General features: G+C 40.4%; 2 protein-coding genes across 3 annotated transcripts; one reads left to right on the top strand and one right to left on the bottom strand.

The window, feature by feature from the left end:
• Positions 1-1,958: 1,958 nt before the first annotated feature.
• On the bottom strand, positions 1,959-15,891 carry LOC138971786 (cyclin-D1-binding protein 1 homolog). 2 transcript variants are annotated; one of them, XM_070344610.1, is made up of 10 exons: positions 15,746-15,891; positions 13,794-13,856; positions 13,318-13,397; positions 12,426-12,507; positions 11,756-11,849; positions 10,599-10,669; positions 8,753-8,829; positions 6,375-6,683; positions 4,883-4,929; positions 1,959-3,861 (listed from the first exon to the last, which is right to left on the bottom strand). In XM_070344610.1, the coding sequence occupies exons 1-10, from the start codon at positions 15,822-15,824 to the stop codon at positions 3,759-3,761; spliced, it is 1,005 nt and encodes a 334-aa protein (XP_070200711.1). In that variant the 5' UTR covers positions 15,825-15,891; the 3' UTR covers positions 1,959-3,758. The 2 variants fall into 2 exon arrangements, with proteins under 2 accessions (XP_070200711.1, XP_070200704.1); XM_070344603.1 differs by having other exon boundaries at positions 10,599-10,672.
• Positions 15,892-16,073: 182 nt separating this feature from the next.
• On the top strand, positions 16,074-26,948 carry LOC138971801 (programmed cell death protein 5-like). Its single transcript, XM_070344622.1, has 5 exons — positions 16,074-16,212; positions 17,359-17,467; positions 19,376-19,467; positions 20,487-20,558; positions 23,822-26,948. Exons 1-5 carry the CDS (start codon positions 16,135-16,137, stop codon positions 23,867-23,869), a joined length of 399 nt encoding a protein of 132 aa, XP_070200723.1. The 5' UTR covers positions 16,074-16,134; the 3' UTR covers positions 23,870-26,948.

Below are 26,948 nucleotides of genomic sequence, written 5' to 3' on the forward strand. Positions count from 1 at the left end.
ACATGGTGAGGCTACCTGTTTTCAGGAGGCAGAGTGTGCCTTTAAGATGCAGACTTGAAGGTGTCCACACTGGTTGTCTTTATGTTGTGAAAGGAATTCAGCAACAGCTGTACTGGACAGAGACAGCGACTGTGTACAAATATTGAACGCCTTTGACTTGTCAGTTCAAATGTCATGTAAGTCTACCAGGCAGAGAGAGAGAGGGAAAGAGAGAGAGAGAGAGAGAGAGAGAGAAAGAGAGAAAGAGAGAGAGAGAGAGAAAGTGTGTGTGTGTGTGAGGAGAGAGAGAGTGTGTGTGTGTGTGTGAGTTATGTATTGTTGTACATGTAAATATGTTTTCTTAATGCTGTTAAATGTGATGCGAGGGAGGAGATGTAGCTATGCATTGTATGATACAGTGCAAGCCCCTTCCTTCAAACCCCGAGTCAGTTAGACATTCCTTTACTTAGTCACTTTTTTCGTTCTACATGTACATTTGCTCATCAGATATTGCAGATTGATTGCAGAGACATGCATTAAGAAGAAAAAAGTGTTTGGGGTAAGGGAAATTATGTCTTTTTATAAAAAGCAACACATATGATATATATGTATCTTAAAGCCTGGCAAAGCTTCAATAATACTGCACTTAAATAATTTTGTGAAGTGGTGTAAGACTTATGGTTTAGCCTTTCTTTCAAGATCAACTTCACATGAATTTCTGATACGGTGAACTAATAGATCAGTTTATTTGTAAATCGAATTTACATTTTCTGGGCTGCTGAAGCAGACTTGACACTAATATTTGGCACTGACTTGGTAGTCACGATGGTTTGACCTACGAGGCTTGCGCTGTGTTCCACAACGGTACTTTTTAAAAATTGTGTTTTTTAAATGTTTACATGTATAGGCTTTACATTAACATCACATAGACAAGGGGACAATTACAACACACATGGGGTGGGGGTGGGGGGTGGTCATGGCTTGGTGGTCGCAGTATCAAAAATATGTAAAGGAAAAAGAACCTAAGGGTTACATCAAAACATGCATATATACAAGCGCCAATCCTTGTAAAATTTATCTAGTGTATTATTCATAGCTGCGTTGTACTTTTCCCAAATAAATCTTTGCTTAAAATTTCTATTAAATGTTTGAAAATGAGGGATCTTTTTGTTCATTTTGGAAATATATATATATATGTGGTGTTTGGCACAAATTACTAACACATCAAAAACTTTATCGGTGACTACATTGTTCGCCACTCCAAATAGAACCAGTTCTTTGGACAGTGTTATATTGTCACAATGGGTGCAGTTCGCCTTTAACCAATGTACAAATTCTATCCAAAAAGTCTGTACTTTATCACACTCCCAAAAACATATGTATAAGGGTTTCTTCATCTCTACCGCAAAATGTACACAATGACGTATCCACAATTTTTCGCAAAAATAGAAACCGTTCTGTCAGCAAAATTCTGTACAATAATCGGTACTGGAACCATCTCAGACAGGTATCCTTTGTTGTTTTAAAGACATGTTGAAAAATAACCTTCTTATCTAACAAAGTTTACGGATTCAGACCATTTTTCAATACATTTTGGGGCCGTAACTTGTTCAGTCAATTGTTGGTAATTAAATTGTGTCTTACCTTGACAAATACATTTCCACATAATGGGCTCTATAATAATAAAATGTTGATCAAATTCTGAACAGATTTTTCTCTGATATTTTTTAACAGCCTGAATTACACCTTCATACAATAAAAAATCTCCTCGCACATTCGGATATTTTATTTTGAACGCATAATAGGATAAATATTCATTTTGCCCCAAAATATGACCAATCTGAACAATTCCATTGTCAGTCTAATTTTTAATGTACAATGGTTTTTTTATATCTGCGAATATTAACGTTATAATGTAAACATTCTGATACAAAATCGTTGAAGGTTGTAGGGTCACATTTTCCATATAATTTCTTATAATGTTTAAATACATCGGTCCAAAACGGGTTATCCATTTTCTGCATCAAAACATTGATTGTACACAACGGTCATTCTTTGTTGTTATCATTCTCAACTGAGATTATCCAGCATTTTACACTTGTTGCAGTTAGTAGAAGTAGACATAATGATCTGTTTTTGTTCTTGTTTTATTTTATATTCCTAACCAGTGCAGTTTAATGCATTTTCTTTACCCTTATTCCATAACGAAATGCCAAATGTTTGTTGTAAACATTAAAGTATTTTACTAAAATTGATGGAAGTTCATTGTGCTTGTTGTATGTGTGACAATGACAGAAGGCACAGAGGTGATGCCCAGAGAGTGCGAGGCAAGAAAAATGTGCAGTCACACGCATTTAATGATATGCACTTCAAAGCTTTGCAACACACTGTTTTGCAGCAGATAACAGCTTTTTGTCTGTTTGTTGATCCTGACATTATTGTTAGTTTGTTAACAGCTTTAAACACACTGCTCTCACACAAATCCACATACAATGTATACAAATGTTAATTACCCTCTCCAACTCCACATAGCTCCCTTTAAAGTAAGACAAGTGTGACCCATTCATGCTCTCACAACAACAAAACTCTAGAAATAACTCTGTTAGGTTTGTATGGGTTGTGAAAGAGTTAAGACTCTTACTTTTATTGAAGCAAACTTTCCACATGTACGTGCTCCTTGTCCGCGTGTTTCTTCTCTTCTTCTTGGCGTTCGCAGAGGTTACACGATCAGACCAGCACTGGTGATAGTCCGCGTGTTTAAGACACACCCCTCGCTAGGGACTGGCTTACAATGGCACGTGGGAAAGCTTGCCTCAATAAAAGCAAGAATATTCACTCTTTTAGAACCCTTAAAAACCCTACACAATTATTTTTTGAAAATCGCCTATTGTACGTATATCTGAGATTTGACAAGCAAAAAATAAGACTGTGTTAATTTTATTTTATTTTAAGACAAGTCACTTTCACAAAGAAGGGCCAATTAGCACCAGTGTTCACAATTCTGTCCAGAGGCAGTCAGTTCACAGAACTCATGATACAAAATCCATGTGTTAAGACTTGCACGCACATGCACACAGATAATGCACACAGACACACACACACATACATGCACACACACACGCACATGTATGCACGCACATACACCCCCACATGTTCATATGTACGCATCCCAGCAGTAATTTCTGCCTGCCTAATATCAAGTTCTCTTTGCTTCAACTGGTGTTCTAATTCCATTTCTTTTTCTTTTTGTCTTTGTTCCATTTCTCTTTCTCTTTGTTTGTCTTCCATTTCTTTTTCCCTTTGTTTTTCTTCTCTTTCTCTTTGTTTGTCTTCCCTTTCTTTTTCCCTTTCCAATTCTCTTTGCTTGTCATCCCTATCTTTTTCTCGTTTCCCCTCCAAACGGTCAAAACATTCTTTTATGTATTTCTCCCGTTTTTCCTGACCAAGACCCAGAGTTTCCGCTTGTTTAACAAACTTGTCAAATAACACATCATAATCATCTTCCTTCTCCATAGTGCAAGTTTTGAACTATCAAAGTCACACCCAAAAATGTCCAAGTTAGGAGAAAAAGTTTCAAAAAATAGTGCAAGTTCAAAACCCCACTTACAAACTGTCAAATACCACAAAAAATCTGGCACAAGATAGATTAGTCAATAAAAAAAAACCTTATCAAAACACACTTTGACGTAAATCTTCCGCACAAACACACAGACTCACACACATGTGCACACTCACTCACACACACACACACACACACACACAGACCAGGACTAAGCCTGTCACTTGTTAAGGATGTCGGTGAGTGTGGTCAGGTTGTGTGTGTTGGCCTTGTCCAGAAAATCCAGCCACTTGCTGTCTCCCTCATCTGTCATGTGGGAGTGTCTGAAACATCACACACATGGAAAGAACTTTTAATAATAATAATCATAATAATAATAATGACAGCTTATATAGCGCGAACCACAGTAGTCAATGCTCTCCACGCTTTACATAGTAACCTTTCATATAATTTCATTTACTTTATCATCCCATTGCTGGGAAACTTGGGTTGCTTCCTCCCAGTGGAAAGCTAGCAGCAACATGAGTGGCACTACCCAGGTGTGTGGGTGTTTAGATGTAATCAGTCACCTGCACTTATGGCAGAATGACCGAGGTCTTTTAGTGCAACGGTGGTGACACATGGGTGGGCCATGAATACCGTTTCTGAGTCTGCACATAAAGTTGACTCATGTATATCCCGGCCTGGATTATTTAAGTGTCACCCTCTCAGACTGCAGTGTTGGTGAATACAGGGGCTTGCATGTACATGTAACATACAGTTGTTTTTCTGTGAAGGATCGACTTGCATACATACACATCCAAATAACGCCATCAGAAAGTAATTTCAGTGCAACTTGCTGACTTACATATTCATGTTATAGTCTTAGAACATACATAATCTGTAATGAAGGGACTTTCCAAGATGTTCATGTGACACTCTACGTTATTTGCATTTTTGACCAAAATATGACATTTGAGACAGTTCGAGACTGCTATTGTACTACAAGACTGCACTAGCATTCGAGTTGAAACATGACTGTCAAGATCTGTGTCATATGTCATAATGTGGTCAGAAATACAATTAAAACGTATGTACAGTATTGATCCAATTAAGATAAGAGTGCTTCTTGTTTTTAAATACTGAATGCACACTAACATGCACTCTTATGTAGTTTCAACTAGCCGCCTAAATATGAGTTTTTGTCAGCCTCTGACGTCACATAGGTCAAAAAAAGGGAAATGCAATGTTCATTGGATATCATACATTAGATTATGTGTTGACTAGCACTGAATCATGTAGTGCAGAATTAGTGGTAGCAATGAATCTTTTAGTGTAGGAATGATGTTGGAGCACTATAGTTACCTCAAGATGTTGAGCATGTTGCCAATGATCTCAGACAGGGTGGTGGCCTGCAACAAAAACAAACGTGGTCATCATTTGTCGACTCTAAAGATTGCTATACCTCTAAAAATGTACACACTGAGAAACTTAATCCTTCACAGACACGCAGCTTAAATCCAGCCTCAACCACAGAGACACGCGGAGAGTAGAGGTCAGGGCTGGGGTGCACGAAGCCAAAGTGGGTGCCACCCAAACGGGAGAGAACAAACCGCGCGTTCTGATTGGTTGAAATCACAACACATCTCAGTTTCAACCAATCCAACACTGCGGGTGGCCCCTATTTTGGTGGTGGTAACTTTGTCATGCTCCTCAGCCCTGGTCATCACTATTCAGTGTTAAGTGCACAGACACAAAAACTCAAAACGTGACACTGTTCCGGGACAGACACACACACACAGTATAGGCCAGGTCAAGCTGTACATCATAATTCATACAGATGAAAGTTCTCATGTTTAGAAACCATAAAGATGTCTTGACTCGATGCACAGGCACACAGAAATTCCCTCAAACTGCTGTCGGACAGGACTGGAGGTCAACAAGTTAATGAGCAATCAGCAACTAGCAGCACACAAGGGTACAGACAGACAGACATAGAGACACAATGACACTCCAGGTAGCAGACAGACAGACAAAAAGTCACACAAACAGACACATACTGTTCCTGGGGCGGGGATATAGCTCAGTTGGTAGCGCGCTGGATTTGTATTCAGTTGGCCGCTGTCAGCGCGAGTTCGATCCCAGGTTCGGCGGAAATTTATTTCACAGAGTCAACTTTGTGTGCAGACTCTCTTCGGTGTCCGAACCACCCCCCGTGTATACTACATTGGGTGTGCACGTTAAAGATCCCACGATTGACAAAAGGGTCTTTCCTGCCAAAATTGCTTAGGCACAGTTAATAATTGTCTACCATACCCGTGTGACTTGGAATAAGGCCGTGAAAGGTAAATATGCGCCGACATGGCTGCAATCTACTGGCCGTATAAAATTTCATCTCACACGGCATCACTGCAGAGCGCCTAGAACTGTACCCACGGAATATGCGCGATATAAGCGTCATTGATTGATTGATTGATTGATTGACAGTTAGCAGTGTGGTCGATAGGGGCTTAGAGACTGACAGACAAGCAGACAGAAAGATGGACAGACAGAGAGACAGGTAGGTAGACAGATGGAGAGACAGATCGACAGACTTGAAAACTTCCTGACAGCAGTGTGGTCAATAGGGGCATAGAGACTGACAGACTAGACAGATAAATGAACAGAGAGATAGACAGACACATTCACTGTTCCTGACAGCAGTGTGAGCAATGGGGGCGTAGAGACTGACAGACAAGAAGACAGACAGACGGAGACACGACAGTCAGATGGAGAAGATGACAGAAAGACAGATGGAGACACTGACAGACAAGCAGACAGACAGAGTGAGACAGTGAAGGACAGACCAGACACATACACTGTTCCTAACAGCAGTGTGGTCGATGGGGGCGTAAAGACTGGCGGTCAGGTTGTCAACAGCGGGACTCAGCCGCTGAGCGCAGTCGCTCAGATCGTCCAGCTGAGCTACGTGGGCCTCCGAGTCACAGGTGGCCTTGACCTTGCACGCCTGGCCGGCCTTCTCGGTCAGCTTGACCGCGACCTTGAGCAGCCCCTTGGTGGGATCCACCAGCTCCTTGTCCTGAGCTGTCCACGCCTCGCTGTTCTCCCCCCCACCCTCCTCTTCCTCCCCGAATATATCCTCAAGGCGACCCTCGTTGTTCAAGATCTACACACACACACACACACTTTACACTGAACAAACATCCACAATGCGACTCATTGTTCAAGATCTGCACACACACACAGACACATTTTACAGTGAACAAACATCCACACTGCGACCCTCATTGTTCAAGATCTGCACACACACATGCACTTCACAGTAAACAACATCCTCACAGCGAACCTCGTTGTTCAAGATCTGCACACACACACACACACACTTTACAGTAAACAACCATCCACAATGCGACCCTCATTGTTCAATATCTGCACACACACATGCACTTTACAGTGAACAAACATCCACACCGCAACCCTCGTTGTTCATGATCGACACACACACACACACACTTTACAGTGAACAAACATCCACACCGCAACCCTTGTTGTTCAAGATCTACACACACACACTTTACAGTGAACAAACATCCACACTGCGACCCTCGTTGTTCAAGATCTGCACACACACATGCACTTCACAGTAAACAACATCCTCACAGCGAACCTCGTTGTTCAAGATCTGCACACACAAACACACACACTTTACAGTGAACAAACATCCACACTGCGACCCTCGTTGTTCAAGATCTACACACACACACACTTCACAGTAAACAACATCCTCACAGCGAACCTCGTTGTTCAAGATCTGCACACACACACACTTCACAGTGAACAAGCATCGTCTTTCTTTCTTTATTTGGTGTTTAACGTCGTTTTCAACCGTTCAAGGAAGCATCGTCTGCTTACACTGCAGCTACCTGCACTTGTAACAGAATGACCAAGTCTTTTATGTGCCACTGTGGTGACACAGGGGTGGAACATGGATACCATCTCTGAATCTGCACATTAAGTTGACCCGTGTCCTTCCCGGCCTGGATTCGAACCCGTGACCCAAGGATCACAAGCAGACCTGTTTACCCCCATAAGTGTTTTGGAGTAATGCTCTGCCCCAAAAATAGTAATCCTGGCACAAAAATAGTAATCATCTAGCATTCGTCGCCAATTACAACGCACATGACAACTGTGTCTGCGAAACACAATCATGCACATATATCCATCATTTACAAACAAAACACATCAGTCAGTTTTTGTAGTCATCATAATTTCAAGAAGATCACATCAAAAGCACATGCATCACTGATACTTTTTCTTTTGCTTGTAGTAGGCCTTTTTCAGTGTGTCAAGCGCTTCTCTACTGTACTTGCGCTTGCCGAATGAGTGAGGGCGAGACTTCACCACTAGAAGGCTCTCCAGCGTCTCATAAGACAGACATGATCTCTGGTCAGTCCTGTGCTTTTTCACCCCATTTTGCCATTGAAGAAAACAATGCCAAACATGTGAATTAATAAAATTTAAAAAAAAAAAAAAAATTAAAGGTTTTTTTTTTTTTTTTTTTTACATTTTTATCATTTATGAAAATTGTAGTCTTGACACGGATAGCGGAATGGCGTATTTTTTGCAGAAAATCGTAATAAATTACGCCAAAATCGTAAGGGTAAACAGGTCTGCACAAGTCAAGTCCTCTACCAACTGAGCTACCAGACTCCACACACACCTCTTCATTGTTACCCTGCATCAACATACACACTTTCTCATACAATGATATTGTCAGGCAATCGTAGTTCCTTTGTTACAGGGGACTTCCACTATATTTAATTGTGATAGTTGGGGTTCATAAAATGGATTGCACTATATATGCGTCTGAGGATATGTCCAGATGTTATGCTAGGTACCCACGAAATGTCCCAAAACACATTTTGCACAATTGTTTCTGCAGGGAGGAAGGTATCTTTGAACATGTAGTTCTGTTAGCTCAAACTATCAACGTTACTGGCACACGTTTGATAAGTACAAGACATTAGCCCTTCGCAGTCTGTTTAGGTTTAATGGTGTGTGAAGTGGAAAATTTAATGCCAATACACGTTCTAACTCCATGTTTGATGACCTAAGAAAACCATCGGTTGCATTTTTTTCGGGGTTCAAGCATTCCTTCGCTATACAGCGGAAATAGTGGAATGTGATTTAGTGGAAGTTCCCTGACTGTATCTTTTTTACGCCTTATTGTGTCACCTCATCAATCTCTGTGAGAGCATCCTCCACCAGACCAGCCGATTGTTCCACCGATGTCTGCACGGCCTCCTTGTTGCCTGGTCAACACAAGCATCACACACTGAGATACAAACCTCACACACTGAGATACAAACATTACACACTGAGATACAAACCTCACACACTGAGATACAAACATCACACACTGAGATACAAACATCACACACTGAGATACAAACATCACACACTGAGATACAAATATCACACACTGAGATACAAACATCACACACTGAGATACAAACATCACACACTGAGATACAAACATTACACACTGAGATACAAGCATCACACACTGAGATACAAGCATCACACACTGAGATACAAACATCACACACTGAGATACAAACATCACACACTGAGATACAAACATCACACACTGAGATACAAACATCACACACTGAGATACAAACATCACATTAAGATACAAACATCACACACTGAGATACAAACATCACACACTGAGATACAAATATCACACACTGAGATACAAACATCACACACTGAGATACAAATATCACACACTGAGATACAAACATCACACACTGAGATACAAACATCACACACTGAGATACAAACATCACACACTGACTGAGATACAAACATCACACACTGAGATAGAAACATTACACATTTGAGATACAAACATCACACACTGAGATACAAACATTACACACTGAGACACAAACATTACACACTGAGATACAAACATCACACACTGAGATACAAACATCACACACTGAGATACAAACATTACACACTGAGATACAAACATTACACACTGAGATACAAACAACATACACTGAGATACAAATATCACACACTGAGATACAAACATCACACACTGAGATACAAACATCACACACTGAGATACAAACATCACACACTGAGATACAAACATCACACACTGAGATACAAACATCACACACTGAGATACAAATATCACACACTGAGATACAAACATCACACACTGAGATACAAACATCACACACTGAGATACAAACATCACACACTGAGATACAAACATCACACACTGAGATACAAACATCACACACTGAGATACACCATGCACAGACAAACATCCCACACTAACAAACATCACTGTCTGACAAACATGCACAGACAAACATCCCGCACTGACAAACATCACTGTCTGACAAACATCATCCACAGACAAACATCCCACACTAACAAACATCACTGTCTGACAAACATGCACAGACAAACATACAAACATCACACACTGAGATACAAACATCACACACTGAGATACAAACATCACACACTGAGATACAAATATCACACACTGATATACAAACATTACACACTGAGATACAAACATTACACACTGAGATACAAACATCACACACTGAGATACAAACATCACACACTGAGATACAAACATCACACACTGAGATACAAACATCACACACTGAGATACAAACATCACACACTGAGATACAAACATCACACACTGAGATACACCATGCACAGACAAACATCCCACACTAACAAACATCACTGTCTGACAAACATGCACAGACAAACATCCCGCACTGACAAACATCACTGTCTGACAAACATCATCCACAGACAAACATCCCACACTAACAAACCTCAGTCTGACAAACATCATCCACAGACAAACATCCCACACTAACAAACCTCACTGTCTGATAAACATCACACATTGACTACTATGATTTAAATTATCATTATCACTATTATTACACTTCATTATTAATATTTCTGTTGACTTTCAAACAATGGCTGCTACCAACTGACATGTGACAATTTCTTTGTGACATACTTTTGGGGAGAGTGACGAAGCTGTTGGCACCTTCCCACACAATTCCCGTCGCTTGTTGTCTTTCTCCAGCCCTGCTTGCAGAATAAAAATTAAAATAAAATGCACAGGCCTCTGGGAATGTAGAACAAACAAAAGACAGTACCCCCCCCCCCCCCCACACAATGTGAGATTATACAATGGAGACACCTTTTTGCACATCATATAAAGCAAATGAAAATGGCAAAGTGTTCATTTTTGACTCACATGCGAAGCAAAAGTGAGTCTATGTACTCACCCGAGTCGTCCGTCCGTCCGGAAAACTTTAACGTTGGATATTTCTTGGACACTATTCAGTCAATCAGTACCAAATTTGGCAAGATGGTGTATGATGACAAGGCCCCAAAAAACATACATAGCATCTTGACCTTGCTTCAAGGTCAAGGTCGCAGGGGCCATAAATGTTGCCTAAAAACAGCTATTTTTCACATTTTTCCCATTTTCTCTGAAGTTTTTGAGATTGAATACCTCACCTACATATGATATATAGGGCAAAGTAAGCCCCATCTTTTGATACCAGTTTGGTTTACCTTGCTTCAAGGTCAAGGTCACAGGAGCTCTTCAAAGTTGGATTGTATACATATTTTGAAGTGACCTTGACCCTGAACTATGGAAGATAACTGTTTTAAACTTAAAAATTATGTGGGGCACATGTTATGCTTTCATCATGAGACACATTTGGTCACATATGATCAAGGTCAAGGTCACTTTGACCCTTATGAAATGTGACCAAAATAAGGTAGTGAACCACTAAAAGTGACCATATCTCATGGTAGAAAGAGCCAATAAGCACCATTGTACTTCCTATGTCTTGAATTAACAGCTTTGTGTTACATGACCTTGGATGACCTTGGGTCAAGGTCACATGTATTTTGGTAGGAAAATTGTGTAAAGCAGTTCTTAGTGTATGATGTCATTGCTAGGTTTAGTTACCCTAAAGGTCGAGGTCAAGCATGTGAGTCGTATGGGCTTTGCCCTTCTTGTTTAAAGGTAAGGATTAAGAAAGAAGCACACACACACACACACACACACACACACACACACACACACACACACACACACACACACACACAGAGAAACACACTGATAGCAGTGAGACATACTGCGACCATGACACTGACCCGGGGTCAAGCTGAGCCAGACTTGACACCAATCCCAGCATGCTCTCCACAACCTCCACAACCGCTCGCTGCAGGCTTTTACGCAGCGTCAGTCCTGTACACATCATCTTCACCATTACCATCATCATCATCAACATCATTAACAAAATCATCATCACCTCGACCACCCCTGCAGGCTTTTATGCAGCGTCAGTCCTGTACACATCATCATCATCATGACCATCGCCATCATCATCGTCGTCGTCGCTGTCGCCATCGTCGTCATCATCATCATCATCATCCCAGGTGCATCATCATCATCATCATCGTCATCATCATTAATACCATCTCACAAATGTGCTTCAGGTAAAGAATGTGTAACTAAGTGCAGGAAACACTTGAATCACATTTTGAGGCAAAAGCCAGTCAAACAGGATTGAGTTTGGGCTTAATTACTAGACCTATAAAAATCGGCTTTTGTTGAACTCAAACACTTGCAAGAGCACACAACAGCAGTCAGATCCTCCATCACAAACAGCTCTCTACAATCCGTTGGTGTCCCGTCTAACCAACGCACATAAAGCGTAGACCTATAAATAGCTCATGCTCAAGGCTGGCAGACAACTCGGCAGAGCAGCAGCTACAGTGAAAGGGAGACTACTGCCTCAGCCTGTCCCAAATGTAAGGTCACCTTGTGACTTGGGCAGAGAGTAGAAGACCCTCACCAGCTCCAGAACCAATTTCTCCAGGTTTGCTGTCATGACCTCACAGTCCTGAAAATGCCACACAATACATTTTTTCAAGGTCACATCATCACATCCATTGCACTTTTCTACCACTGAGTATGTGATGGTGGTGGTGGTGCACCATGTCTGTCTGTATGTGTGTGTGTGTGTGTGTGTGTGTGTGTGTGTGTGTGTGTGTGTGTGTGTGTGTGTGTGTGTGTGTGAAAGAGAGTGTGTGTAAGTGTGTTAGAGAGAGAGAGAGAGAGAGAGAGAGAGAGAGAGAGAGAGAGAGAGAGAGAGAGAGAGAGCATGAGAAAGAGAGAGAGAGCATGAGAAAGAGAGAGAGAGCAAGAAACAGAGAGAGCAAAAGAGAGAGCAAGAAACAGAAAGTGCAAGAGTGAGATACAGAGCAAGAGAGATAGAGAGTGACAGAGAGAAAGACAAAGAGAAAGAAAGAGCAAGAGAGAGACAGAGAGAGAAAGAGAGAGAGAGCCAGAGAGAGAGAGTGCATTATATACTCAGTCAGCAGAGGTTGTGTTGCAGGACATCCCATACTTTGAGGATAACAACACACACAAGACAAGACATGTACTGCACATTTGTGCACACTGAAGGTGAAAGTTCTGCCTGAAAATGCTAATAAAGCCAGCCATAGCATGGGGTGATTGTTCCGGACAAATGTACCATTGTATGTTCCTGATCGTTCAGATTCTTTTTAGCATGCTGGTGACGTGAATCCAAGTTTCAGGCGTATAGTCATCTGAACCACCATATGTAAACAGATCTAGGTTTTCGTTCAATACATGTTTTGTAACTAAGAAGAGATGTCTTTGCTCAGAGGGTGTGAACAGGGCTGACCTTAATTGGGGGGAAGGGTGAGCTGCTGAAAGCCAGAGAAAACTTGCTGCCCTCCAGTGACAACAGCTCGAACACAGAGCCTGCAACAATTACACAGTGTGTATTATAACATGTCATGACCACAGAGCCTGCACTATGCAGTAATTAATAGTACTATAGTGTGTATTTCAGCGTGTATTTCAGAACAAGCACACAAAAACGTGCTGGCCTTGAACACAGAGATTTCGCCTACAACAATGGGAAGGCACAAAATAATTTCACTTTGGGCAAAATTCAAAGAGATGTACTTTACCTACAACAACATTAAGGTGACAAGTTTCCACTTAATTAGGACAGCCACGTGACAAGCATCACAGGAAATGTGCACTTGGTTGTGAAAGGCCAGTCACTCTCACAGGGAGCATCACACTCAAACACACACAGTGACAGTCATGCTCGCACATGCACATGTATACATGCACACATATTCAATATACCCATGTGTCCCCAGTATTTTTCAAAGTTGAAGTTCTCCTTGTTCTCTCTTCCAGTTTCTCCACCTGAATATGACAGAAGATTTTCATTTAATTGAATTAAGTTTTATCAACTGAGTAAATTACTCTTTCATTTGCTCTCTCTCTCTCTCTCTCTCTCTCTCTCTCTCTCTCTCTCTCTCTCTCTCTCTCTCTCTCTCTCTCTCTCTCTCTCTCTCTCTCATCATATTCAAATGAAAGTACTTTGAAATATGGGGTCCCACAGGGATCTGTTTTAGGCCCATTATTGTTCTCCATTTATGTCAATGATTTACCACTGTACATACATAATAACTGTGAGTTGTTTGCAGATGACACTACTATTCATTCTAGTCACCATTCCATAAATTATTTATCAAAGACTCTACAAGAAAGCATTGATGCACTCCTGAATTGGTCAGAGTTAAACCATATGTCTCTTAACCATACTAAAACAAAATTTATGCTAATAACCACAAGACAGAAACGACAAAATCTATTATCGAGCATTCCACCTCTTTATATTAAAAATCAAGTATTGGAAGAAGTGTCTCACCACAAAGTCCTTGGTGTAAAGATTGATAATAATTTATCATGGCATGATCACATTGATTACATCTGTAAGATTGCTTCCCAAAAAATATATCAGTTATCAAAAATAAAACATTTCTTGAATCTCCACTCGCGAAAGATTTTTTTTTACAATCACATCTTGTCAAATATTGATTATGCATCCACTGTGTGGGATTGTGCAAGTGCTAATGCTTTGAAACCTTTAGCCAGTCTTCACAGAAGAGCAGTTAAGCTTATTATGCTAAAAAATCACACTCCTTCAGAATCTGATTATACAAATTTGCAAGTATTACCATTTCAAAAAAGGTTAATGTATAATAAAGGTGTTATAATGCATAAAGTGATGTCAGGATATGCACCGGAGACATTACGTGATAATTTTATTTTGAACTATAACAGACTAAAAATCATCACACCGACTCCACGTATTGACCTTTTCAAATCAAGCCTTCTATATTCAGGTGCGGTCCTATGGAACTCACTTCCTATTTTTCTTAAGCATAAAACAAACACAGACAGCTTCAAAAAAAATTATATGTCGCACATAATGCAACTAAACATGTGCTGAATGGTTCAACAATTCATTTAAAATGTATGTGCATGTTAAACTAAATTATAATAATATGCAGATCTAAATTAAGATATGTTAAAAATTGACATATTTATTATTGGAAATTGTACTTAAAATGCAGCATGGCAATTTTTTTTTTTTTTATTTTTTTTTTTTTTTTTAAATTTATATCTGTATATATATATATATAATGTATTATAAGTTTGATGTGATAGTTATTTGATTATATTGTTTTCTGTTCTTGTTGACCCTATATTAGGGCGAGGGCTGGATGTAAAAAAGCAATATTCTTGCTTATCTATTACCCTCGATAATAAAGATTTTGTCTTGTCTTGTCTTGTCTTGTCTTGTCTCTCTCTCTCTAGTTATTATAGTAGATTTAGTCCCTCTTTAGGGCGAGGGCCAGATGCAAAAAAGTATACCAATGCTTATTCTGTTACCCTCGTAAAATAAAGAATTGTCATTGTCTCTCTCTCTCTCTCTCTCTCTCTCTCTCTCTCTCTCTCTCTCTCTCTCTCTCTCTCTCTCTCTCTTTTTCGCATGTGCGTATGCACACACTAACACATGCACACACTCACATGCACACGTTCGGCGAGAGATTTATTTCTCAGAGTCAACTTTGTGTGCAGACTCTCCTCGGTGTCCGAAAATATATATATCATAATGTTGTGCAGTGCATGCGATCACGGATCAGTGCAATGCAGATGACCTGCCCTGAGATCACAAACATTCTCCAAAACATCCAATTATTCGAGTTACTGACATCATCAACGTATGACAGAGCTACAAATACCTTTTATTTGTTCCAATACCAACTTGAGGTTGTCTTCCAGGTTTTTGAAGATGTTGACATGAGATCCTGCGGCTGCCATGATGAAGGATTGACGAAACTAGCAGGGGAAACAAGTCTACAACACCAACTGTAGGTGATCAGCCAAAAATAGTCAACAAGCCTAAATATGACTCAGTAATATAACCCACCACCAATCAAATCATAATTAATATAGATAAAATAAGGTCAGAGGATATAAAACCCACACAAGGTACTCATAAATTACAGATCCGCGTCATTTTTCGTAAATATTTGAGACAGTTTAATTTCTAGTGAATTTCAAGAGTAATCAATTTTTGGGCATCACCGGGAAGGAAAGTAACTCTGGTTACTAGGTTTTACATTTCATCATGGCTGACGACGACGGACTAGATGCGATCAGACAGAGAAGACTGGCGGAGCTGCAAGGCCAGCAAGGAGATTTTTCGGTATACATTTTTTTCATGGCATTGTTACTTGATAGATAACCGTAAGTATTGAGACCCGCGTATATGGTGGGGGTGCTTCCACGCTGACTGTAGGTAAGAACTGAACGTATGAGAAAATGCACCTGTAGGCCTAGACTAAAAAGACGCATGTTTGGCCTGAACTTGTTTCAAAAGTACCAGTTGTTTGTTCCAGGTGTATGATTCATTGTTACCCTGAGTCACATTCTAAAAATTGGTTATCAGGCTTTCGAATGTAAGAAGCTTTAAATCTTTTTGGAATTTTTTTAGTTGAGCAATTTGGAGGTCTGCTTGTTTTGCACTAAATAAGGCCAATAAATAAAGTTCCACGATTCCTCGATCGACAATAATTTTTCCTGCCGAATATAGAACTTTTTCTTTTACCCTTCAATAGCTAATCAAAAATTCAAAAATGACAAAACTCGGTTTTACACACTTGACAAGAAAAGGTATCCGACATTCAGGGGTCACAATTTGTATGATTTAATTCCGGCCAATAAAATCCATGTATGCCCCTGTGTATATATATTAAGAACAAGCACTTCAATTTTGTTTAAATGTAGACCAGCAAACACTGCTGAACATCGCTGATAAAATTACGCAATTGTTCTCAATAGAATCTGTGTAGTCAACTTTAACTCAGGATTACCTCAGTAGTTCTTGGAGAACACAATTCTAATTTCTGTCATCTGTCACATGTGTCAGTTATCTGTTACAAAACACAGGCTCTCCAAAAAGTCCCTTTTACTAGTTCTAGGCAGCTGTTCAGAACCATTGCTAACACTCTCACTGTTCTGAGTAAGGTATCTGATGCTAATTTGATTCTTTCACATCATGCAGTTAGTGAGTTACTAGTACTACAGTGACAATTCTCTGATTCAGTGGTACATTTGTTGAAAGAAATCTTAACAAATGGTTGGGTGACTGTGTGTGTAAACTGTAACATTGAGATTCATTTCTGAAAGTTTACAAAGTGCAGTACAATGGAAGATTTTGGTAATGTGTTTTGTTGCGTGTGCACAAAAATGTTTCAGCAAGTGTGCATGTGGGGGGAACTAGGGGAGATCTGTCAGTGAAAAAAGAATGTGAGAGTTGAAGATGTTGACGAGTTTGTGGATATGCTTATAGCAGGGTAACTCACAGGCAGCCCAGCAGCAGGCGGAGCGAGCCAAGCAGCAGCAGGAGTTCAAGGACACACTGCTGACACAATGTCTCGACCAGGGAGCACGTGCACGATGTGAGTCATGCTTGTCACTGCTTTACTTTGACAGTGCACACAATGGGCGGTTCTGGTGAGGTTATGCCCCCTCTTTCTTTCGGCTGGTAACTGGTGCCACCTCGCGGCAAGATCACACGAGAAAGGAAAAAAAACTTGCATTGGTCCCAAATAGCATATCGGTTTGGCAACAGTTTGTGTGTAAGTTGTGCATTTTATACGGTAAACAGACAATGGTCGGTTCTGGTGGGGTTATGCCCCTTCTTTCTTTCGGCTGGTAACTGGCGCCACCTCGCGGCAAGATTACAGGAGTTGTCTCGCGTTATCACCCCAGAAGCGCTCATTGTTCTCATGTTGTGTGTGTGTGGTGTTTTTTAAATTTTTATAGATATGATAACCAAAGGGAAGTAAGCGCTCTAAATGCATACGACATATGTAATGGAGTAAGCGAGAGTTATCCAGAACCAATCTTCTGGCACCTGAGAGAATAACAAGCATTGAAATGAACAAGCGAATTCTTCAGTTCATTATTGACTGTACATAAATAAGTACTGTATGTATCACAGATGGTAACTCAAATTTTCATGAATGTAGTGTCACTATCATGTGCAACCAGTCTTGCCTTTACAGGAACAAGGTATGGCAAGCAACAACTGATACTGTTATTATAAGTTAATTATCTGTATTAGAACAAACTGTTATTCAGCCTGTATATCACAGAAAGCTGTTTGGTCTGTTTCATGACATACTTTGTGTGGTGTGAACTAAACTCCATCATGTTTCAAGTATTTAGTTCTGATAGTGATACGACTTACCAGGTACAGTGTATTCGGGAACGTTTTCTGTGCAATACTGTTGTCTTTCTGTCAGTTTGCACCAATTTTAAGCAGTATTGCTGTGTATAATCAGGGTTCGTACAGGTCATGGAAAACCTGGAAAGTCATGGAATTTGATTTTTAATTTTCCAGGCCTGGAAAGTCATGGAATTTCAATTCAAGTCATGGAAAGTCATGGAATTTAACAAAAATAAGAAAGAAAAAAAATTAACCTTTAGCACGCCAGCGGCTATTTTTAGTCGCCCAGCCATCCCCCCCCCCCCTTTGCCAGCCAGCAGCGATTTGCGTCGCCAGCACAAGGCTCGTTCGTATGACCAACTTCTCGTTCGTATTTGCATACGAGAATAACGGCACTTGAGCCAAAGCGAGGCTCACTTCCTTCCGTTATCTCGTCGTGTCGTCTGCGCTGCATTTGAGTCGGTTTCGTCGAAGTTTTCTGCTTTTGTTTTTGCATCGATAAAGTACTTTAGCGCTTCGACAAGCAAGATGGAGGATGATGAGTTTGAAACTTTCTTTCGAGTTGTTTCTTGACAACAAAAAGTATGCGGAATTGGAACGAATTACCAAGGAAGATCTTCGCAATGAACTGTGTATCGCGGTGAAAAAAATGACAGTTCGTCAAGTCACAGTGACGGTTACGAAACGGAATTTACGAAAGTGCAGATGGATACAAACAGTGGCTGGTCCAGTCACAGGCGGAAGGTATCGTTCACTGGACCACTACTTTCAAAGTCTTTCTATGAAAGTAGTGGTCCAGTGAACGATACCTTCCGCCTGTGGTCCAGTTTAGTGAAATGACAGGACCAGCAAACATTACCGATAATCTGACTGCGTAGCAAATGCTTGACTTACTTGTCGAAGAGACACTGCGTAGAAACTGACTCAAATTCAGTGCAAAGCAAGCCAGTGTCAAAACTGGCAGTGACAAGACGTAAAAAGTTTGCGTGTTCGGAAATGGCGACCTGTGGATCTAGTCATGGAAAATGTTATTGAGGCTCATGGAAAGTCATGGAAAAGTCATGGAATTTTGTTTCTAAAAACCAGTGGGGACCCTGTATAATGCTTGCTTCTGTGTGTCCTTGTCACTGTCCAGTGGCCAACATCAAGGTGGCCAAGCCAGAGAAAGCTGCCATGGTGGAGAGTATGATCGTCCGCATGGCACAGGGTGGACAGCTGGCCGGCAAGGTCAGTCGTCATACCACTCATTCAGTCACTCCACACCACTCACATAATCACACCATAATATCACTCACACAGTCACAACATATCACTCACACAGTTACACCATACCACTCACACAGTCACACCATATCAATCACATAATCACACCATATCACTCAGTCTTGCCATATGACTCACACCACATCACTCGCACAGTCACACCATATCCCTCACATAATCACACCATATCACTCACACAGTCACACCATCACAGGCACACCACATCATACACACAGTCACACCATATCACAGTCACACCATATCACTCACACAGTCACATACCGTACACACAGTCGCACCATATCATACTCACACAGTCACACCATATCATACTCACACCATATCATACTCGCACAGTCACACCATATAATACTCACACAGTCACATCATACCGTACACACAGTCACATCATATCACGCACACAGTCGCATCATACCTTACTATATCACACACACGGTCACATCATATCACAGTCACATCACATCACAGTCACACCATATCATACACACAGTCACACCATATCACTGTCACACCATATACACATAGTCACACCATATACACAGTCACACCATATACACACAGTCACACCATATCACAGTCAATATACACAGTCACACCATATCACAGTCACTAAACACAGTCACATCACAGTCACACCATATACACACAGTCACACATATCACAGTCACTACACACAGTCACACCATATCACAGTCACTACACACAGTCACATCATATCACAGTCACACCATACCACAGTCACACTATATCACACACACAGTCACAACATATCATAGTTACACTATATCAGACACACAGTCACACCATATCGCTCACACAATCACACCATATCACATCAGTTATGTTTGTTTTTTTAACTTGATGTAATCTGTTAACAGATTTTTTTCTGCAAAAGTGGGATTGATGTGCATTTGACATTCTGTTGTAGTGTTCATACAGAATGTTGATGTTTATTCCCACAGATGAATGAAGAGACATTGAAAGGCTTGCTGGAAACAATAAGTGAACGTACTCAGAAGAAGACAACTGTCAAGGTTGGTCATTTACGAGCTCATGAGTGCTGTGCTTGTGTCATGTATATGTGGGCCACATAAGTTGCAGCTCACATGAAGGGGGGGTTGGGAACCATCACGCAAACACCAGTTGTCCTTTCACAACTTTATTCCACTACCTAGAACCTAAATGACATAAGATATACGATATAAGTACACACGTCATAAAACAATAACATACACAAATTATCAAGTGCATTAGAGCATAATTATAAACATTAAAATGACAAGCAATACTAAAAACAATGTTAACCGGAACAAAAGAAATATGAAAGTAGTAAGGTATCCTGTCAAAAAAAGGAAAATATTAAGAAGTCAGCATTTCAGGGAAAAGTTTATGAACCGAGTCATAGTTATGAGTCCCTTGCTGCCATGGTTTAGGTTTAAGCACGCTCGACCAAAATTCACGTCCAAAATTACCAGGGGACAGAAATAGTTTGCGGTCGCATAAAGCATGTGACTGTGTACTTCCCTACCATCGCCGGACTTTATACCTAGCATGTTATGTGATGGGGACAAGGGTACCAGTCAAACCAACAATGCATTAGAATGATATTATAATTCCAGGGTCACCAAGAGTACTTCATTTGGGGAAATTATGAGACTCATGAGCGGGTAATAAAAACCAATAACTGCATGAAAGGACGCAGCGAGTGCACAATAGTACAAGGCATAACCAATAACAGGAAAAAGAATAAAGCTCTCATTACATTGTTTCGTAAGAAACAGACAAAAAAGTTAGAGTCCATTGGAGCTATCAAGGACATATAACCCTTGCATGGAAAGGGGAATAACATGGACGAATAACCACAACGCAATAACTGCATGAACGGATGCAGTGGTTACATGGTAGTACAAGGCATACTTCATAAAAGAAAACAGGAACAAAAAACCTCATTACATTGTTACATAACCAAACAACAACCAACAAAAATAGAGTCCATCAAATACAGAGTGTGCTAAACCTATCAAGGGCATGTGTCATGTAACTATTTCATAAAAAGGGGAATAACTCATGGGCGACTAAGAAGCAAGCAATAAATGCCTGAATGGGGTTAGCGATCACACCTTAGCCTGAAGCCTTATCAATAACGGGGATAAAAAACAACATAATTATAGTCACTAACTAATAAAATACATGTACACAAAAAATACAACGAACCTCGGAGAAAAGGGGATTTGGCCTTTGCTCATGTCATCACTGGCCGCGCCGCTGTTACTTCCACGTACCCACCATCTGTGGTATAATTATAAGTTCTCATGAAAATCGGGTTCTAACCACCAAACGCCTATTCTTCATGGCCTACCACATTCTCCAACCGAAATTCAGCTTTCCAACCCAACATTATGAATGTACTGCTGGATCTCTTTTCTTTAATCATAATACCCTTCACTTTCACGGCATTCCTAATCTAAACTCTTCTGCCTTCAATATCCTGTCTTCTCCACAACTTCAATCATTATCCGGACTGGCGCTGGTACATGTATGTAATGTACAGATCTCTCGCACATACCTTGTGCTCTGAAGTCAGCAAAATACACTTAGTTTGGCTCCACTATTACCCCAACCAAAACAACGATTTCTTCGGCAAACTGACGAGGATTAGTACGTTCAATTATATTTACAGTAATCCCGCCGACTGACGTACACAGTGTTGGGTCCTGGCTTCATCAGCCTTTATCCCATTATGACAACAAACAAAAAGAAGGTTTTTCGTCAGCAAACTGGTAATTCTTAGCACATCCCATAATATACATTAGCAGCAAAAATGAAAGCATCCAGTGTTCTAAATTTAACTTCATGGGCCTTTGTCCCGTTATGCCAACCGCCAAATGAAATAATAGCTTATTTATGTAACACGTGGTCTCTGCCAACCACGCGGTCCCTTTGCGTTAATTCCAACACAATTTACCTCACCGTCTCGACCTAAACTCCATTATTGTATCCTCACAAATCTTAACATCGTTATACGGCCCTTGTAAAAATACCCACTACATAGAAATATAAACTTGTCTTTCTTCCAGTAAACTCGCCGATCATTGTCTACACAAAAGTCTGGAAACAACATTATAAGATATGTAATTTATTGAAATGCATTATTGTTGGTAGAAAAATGCGTGTAGACAATTACGTGTACACTGGATGCTTGCTAACTAAATTGCACACCCTGCCTTTTCAAATAAAGTACGAAACCGGTCTGTGCCTACCATGTGGTTCCTGGAGCTCAGCTGTACACCCACGTCTTGCCTCTCTAAAGTCGTGGAACCAAAAGAATGCCCGCTACCGAGTTTGGCGGGACTGCGCCGGCACTGACCACTAGTGGCCAATGGGCAGGCAGTAATTTCAAAGCTCGCTGCGTGTGTGGCAAACAGGTCACTAACTGGGATAGGCGATCGGGGCGCAGCCCGAATTAACTATGGTACCAGCGTGGATGCTCTTTTAAAGGGGCACTCCTGGGGAAATGTTTATAATTTTAAAAACAATAGTAACATAGGTAAATTGCATTCCTTACAATGGCCGGCGGCCACATATGTGTATGTGTGTTTCTGCCTGTGTGTGAGCATGTATGTGTGTGTGTGTGTATATATGTGATTGAATGTGTGACTGTGGTGTTCCTACTTCATGCTGGTTTGTGCCTTTATAAAAAAAGCAAGAAATTCATCCGAGGTAGGAAAAGCACCCCCGTTGGTCAAAGGGAAATAACCATGCTCACTGCCACCAACTGAGAAGGTTATTTCCCTTTGACCATTAATATGTGCCTCTATAAGTCCTTGTAGAATCTTAATCCACCAATAACTCCCTAACCGTGTGTTTGACTGGTCCCAATTTTTGTAAGGACCGTCTCAGGAATGTATAGAACCTGTTCACCAAGTTTGGTGACGATCGGTCTGTTCATTCTTGAGATCTATATGCGAACACAAACAATCAAACACATCGACCGAATCCTATACACACCCCTATACCGGGGGTGTAAAAATGTTTGTTTTCATATCTCAGTTAAGTGGAAAAAAACACCACCAGGCTTGTTGTCGTTTTATGTAAATTTCATGAATATGTCAACAGAAAGAAATCATTGTTTAAACCAAGTGAAAAAAATCTATAATTTTAAAAGGGCCTGTTCTTCTCATTGGTCAGGGGGGGAGGGGGGGTGTTGTTCAGGTGGAGAAGAATGCTATCTTCTGACCAAAAAAAAGTTGACAAGGGTGTATATATACATATCAATGTTTCTTCTCTTTTTTTCCAGTTTGACCGCCGCAGGGCAAACATAGATTCTGACGACGAGGACTTCTGACGGCAGCGGGCCGCTTGACACTCATATATCTGACATGGTGTGGCTTAGCATGTTGCCTGCGTCTGGTTACCCGTCTGCTGGTTCCGTCATGGGACACGCTCTGTCTGTCTGTCTGGTGGAAAAAACGATTGTTGAGAGTGTGAACACAGAAAATGTGTTAGTTGTTTCATACAGTTTTTGACCTCAGCCTTTTCTTTAGCCATGTGAATAAGGTTTGGACCTGAGAAGATTGAGTGAGATCTGCTACTTTACAATTACATCACAGAAGCTAGATTTGTAATATTGTATGGGGGTGTGTTCATACGCAGGTGAAACCTCAAGCTTTACTAGTTGTAAAACTGTGGCAACTTTGTTTACCAAGAATGAATTAACATTGACACACTCAATTGGCCAGAAAAAAAGTCTGAATAGACCTGGTAGCAATGGTGAAACAAAGGATCGATTCAAACGTTTGAATTTAGGTTGCAGCAACTACAGTCAGTTTTATGTGCGAAAGAGATACATTCTGTGTGGTGTTTAAATTATAGCATGACTGAGTGAATGATTACATACTTTTCTTTGCTATGGAACAAAAGACTGCAGGTGAGGAGAACTAGAACAAGATAACAATGAAAATGTTCTTGCCAGAAACAAACACCAATACAGAACAACCACACAAAGGACCAATTTCGATCTATATGTCTTCTCCAGCATACCCAGAAGTAAGATAAAAGGAGAGTTGACAGAAGACATATTCATCCGAACCAGTCCTATTTTGATTGTTCCATGTTGGCGTTTGTTTGTTTCTGGTGAGTACGTTTACATTCTTATCCTGTTTTACTTTTCTGTCAATTTCTTTGTAATGCCTAAAGAGCCCAACTTGTTTATGGGTCAGTCAAATGCATTTGTAATATCTTGCATATAGTTATGTGGTTGCTTTGTTATAAAAAGTAACCTGTGACTGCTTGCAGGCGGAAGTTTAACTCTGTGTGTTGATGTAACTGCTTTAGTTTTCCTTCCATGCTAAATGTTGAGAAAGTTTGAGAGAGAAGAGTGGTGTGAAAATACAGTGTATGGAGATTTGCCATTTCATAGTATTTCTGTGCTTGATTTTGTATTGGTTGTTGATGTTACATGTTTGTGTGTAACTGGTAACATGTGTGAGTGTCTGTGTAAAGAGAGAACAGCATTGCATGCGGCCCTATCAGGCGAAGTCATATGTTCCGACTCAGCAAGTATCAGGTCAACTTTATTACTCTGCCTTTGGTGGAACAAGCTTGTGCTGTCTATCATAGGGAATTTGCTGCAGCACACACTGACATGGGAGTTTTCAGTCAACATCAGAATTCTGTCATTGTGTGTAGTGTGACACACTTACATTGGAGTTTTCAGTTATCATTAGCGATGATCAATAGTGGTGCATGTATTATCTCAGTCCACAACATCAACATGGGTGGAATTCTTCCAGTATATGCCGGAAATCCGGATTTGATTATGGCTTTTTTTTTTACATTTAGTCAAGTTTTGACTAAATGTTTTAACATAGAGGGGGAATCGAGACGAGGGTCGTGGTGTATGTGTGTGTGTGTGTCTGTCTGTCTGTCTGTGCGTGTGTGTGTGTAGAGCGATTCAGACCAAACTACTGGACCGATCTTTATGAAATTTGACATGAGAGTTCCTGGGAATAATATCCCCGGACGTTTTTTTCTTTTTTTCGATAAATACCTTTGATGACGTCATATCCGGCTTTTTGTAAAAGTTGAGGCGGCACTGTCACACCCTCATTTTTCAATCAAATTGATTGAAATTTTGGCCAAGCAATCTTCGACGAAGGCCGGACTTCGGTATTGCATTTCAGCTTGGTGGCTTAAAAATTAATTAATGACTTTGGTCATTAAAAATCTGAAAATTGTAAAAAAATAAATAAATTATAAAACGATCCAAATTTACGTTCATCTTATTCTTCATCATTTTCTGATTCCAAAAACATATAAATATGTTATATTTGGATTAAAAACAAGCTCTGAAAATTAAAAATATAAAAATTATGATCAAAATTAAATTGTCGAAATCAACTTAAAAACACTTTCATCTTATTCCTTGTCGGTTCCTGATTCCAAAAACATATAGATATGATATGTTTGGATTAAAAACACGCTCAGAAAGTTAAAACGAAGAGAGGTACGGAAAAGCGTGCTAAATTCCTTCTCAGCGCAACTACTACGCCGCTCTTTTTTGTCAATTTCACTGCCTTTGCCACGAACGGTGGACTGACGATGCTACGAGTATACGGTCTTGCTGAAAAATTGCATTGCGTTCAGTTTCATTCTGTGAGTTCGACAGCTTGACTAAATGTTGTATTTTCGCCTTACGCGACTTGTTCTTATTTTCTTCTTTTTTTGTTGGTTCGGTTCAGGATTCATGACATTTTTCAGTCCCACCCATGCATCAGTGTATTTTAGTAGTGTGTGGACAGACACTCCTTGTAGCAAAACTACAATGTCAGTTTTCAGGTGCATGTGGAGAGATAGCGGAGTGTGTGTGTGTGATTGCTTTTCTGACTTGATCCTAACCTTTCATTTCCTGTACCTATAGGTCAGAGATGGCCTCTGGGCAATGTAGCTTCTACTCTTACTCATGTGGTCTTTGTCTTGTAACATGAAGAGAACACAGTGCTCCATGCAAGGCTCTACTAGGTCTGTAGTGGGATGAGGTAGCTCCATGAACCAAAAAGACCGGTCCACAGTTTTTGTGTGTGCCAAAAACAGGTGTTTCTTTCCTGCTTCAATCCACACAAAGTTCATCAGTTGAGAAAAGGAAAGTAGGATGGGAATGATGTTCCTGTTCCAAAAATTGATGTCACCTTGAAACCATCCTTCTCTGCTACACAGTACCCGATTTAGTGTGTTGCGGGATGTGTCTGGTGTGAAGGCTAGTCTTGCTGATGTCCCTTTGAACCAGCTTTCTCTGCTACACAGTACCTGATGTGGTTTTCCGAGAGACGTGTGCGGTGTGTTGTCCGGTTTTGACACACAAGCTGTGATGGTAATTGCCTCCCAGATTGCTTTGTACTTTGTAATACAACATAATTCTCTCTAAA

Source organism: Littorina saxatilis, linkage group LG1 (genome assembly GCF_037325665.1).
Source record: "Littorina saxatilis isolate snail1 linkage group LG1, US_GU_Lsax_2.0, whole genome shotgun sequence".
Classification (NCBI taxonomy): domain Eukaryota; kingdom Metazoa; phylum Mollusca; class Gastropoda; order Littorinimorpha; family Littorinidae; genus Littorina; species Littorina saxatilis.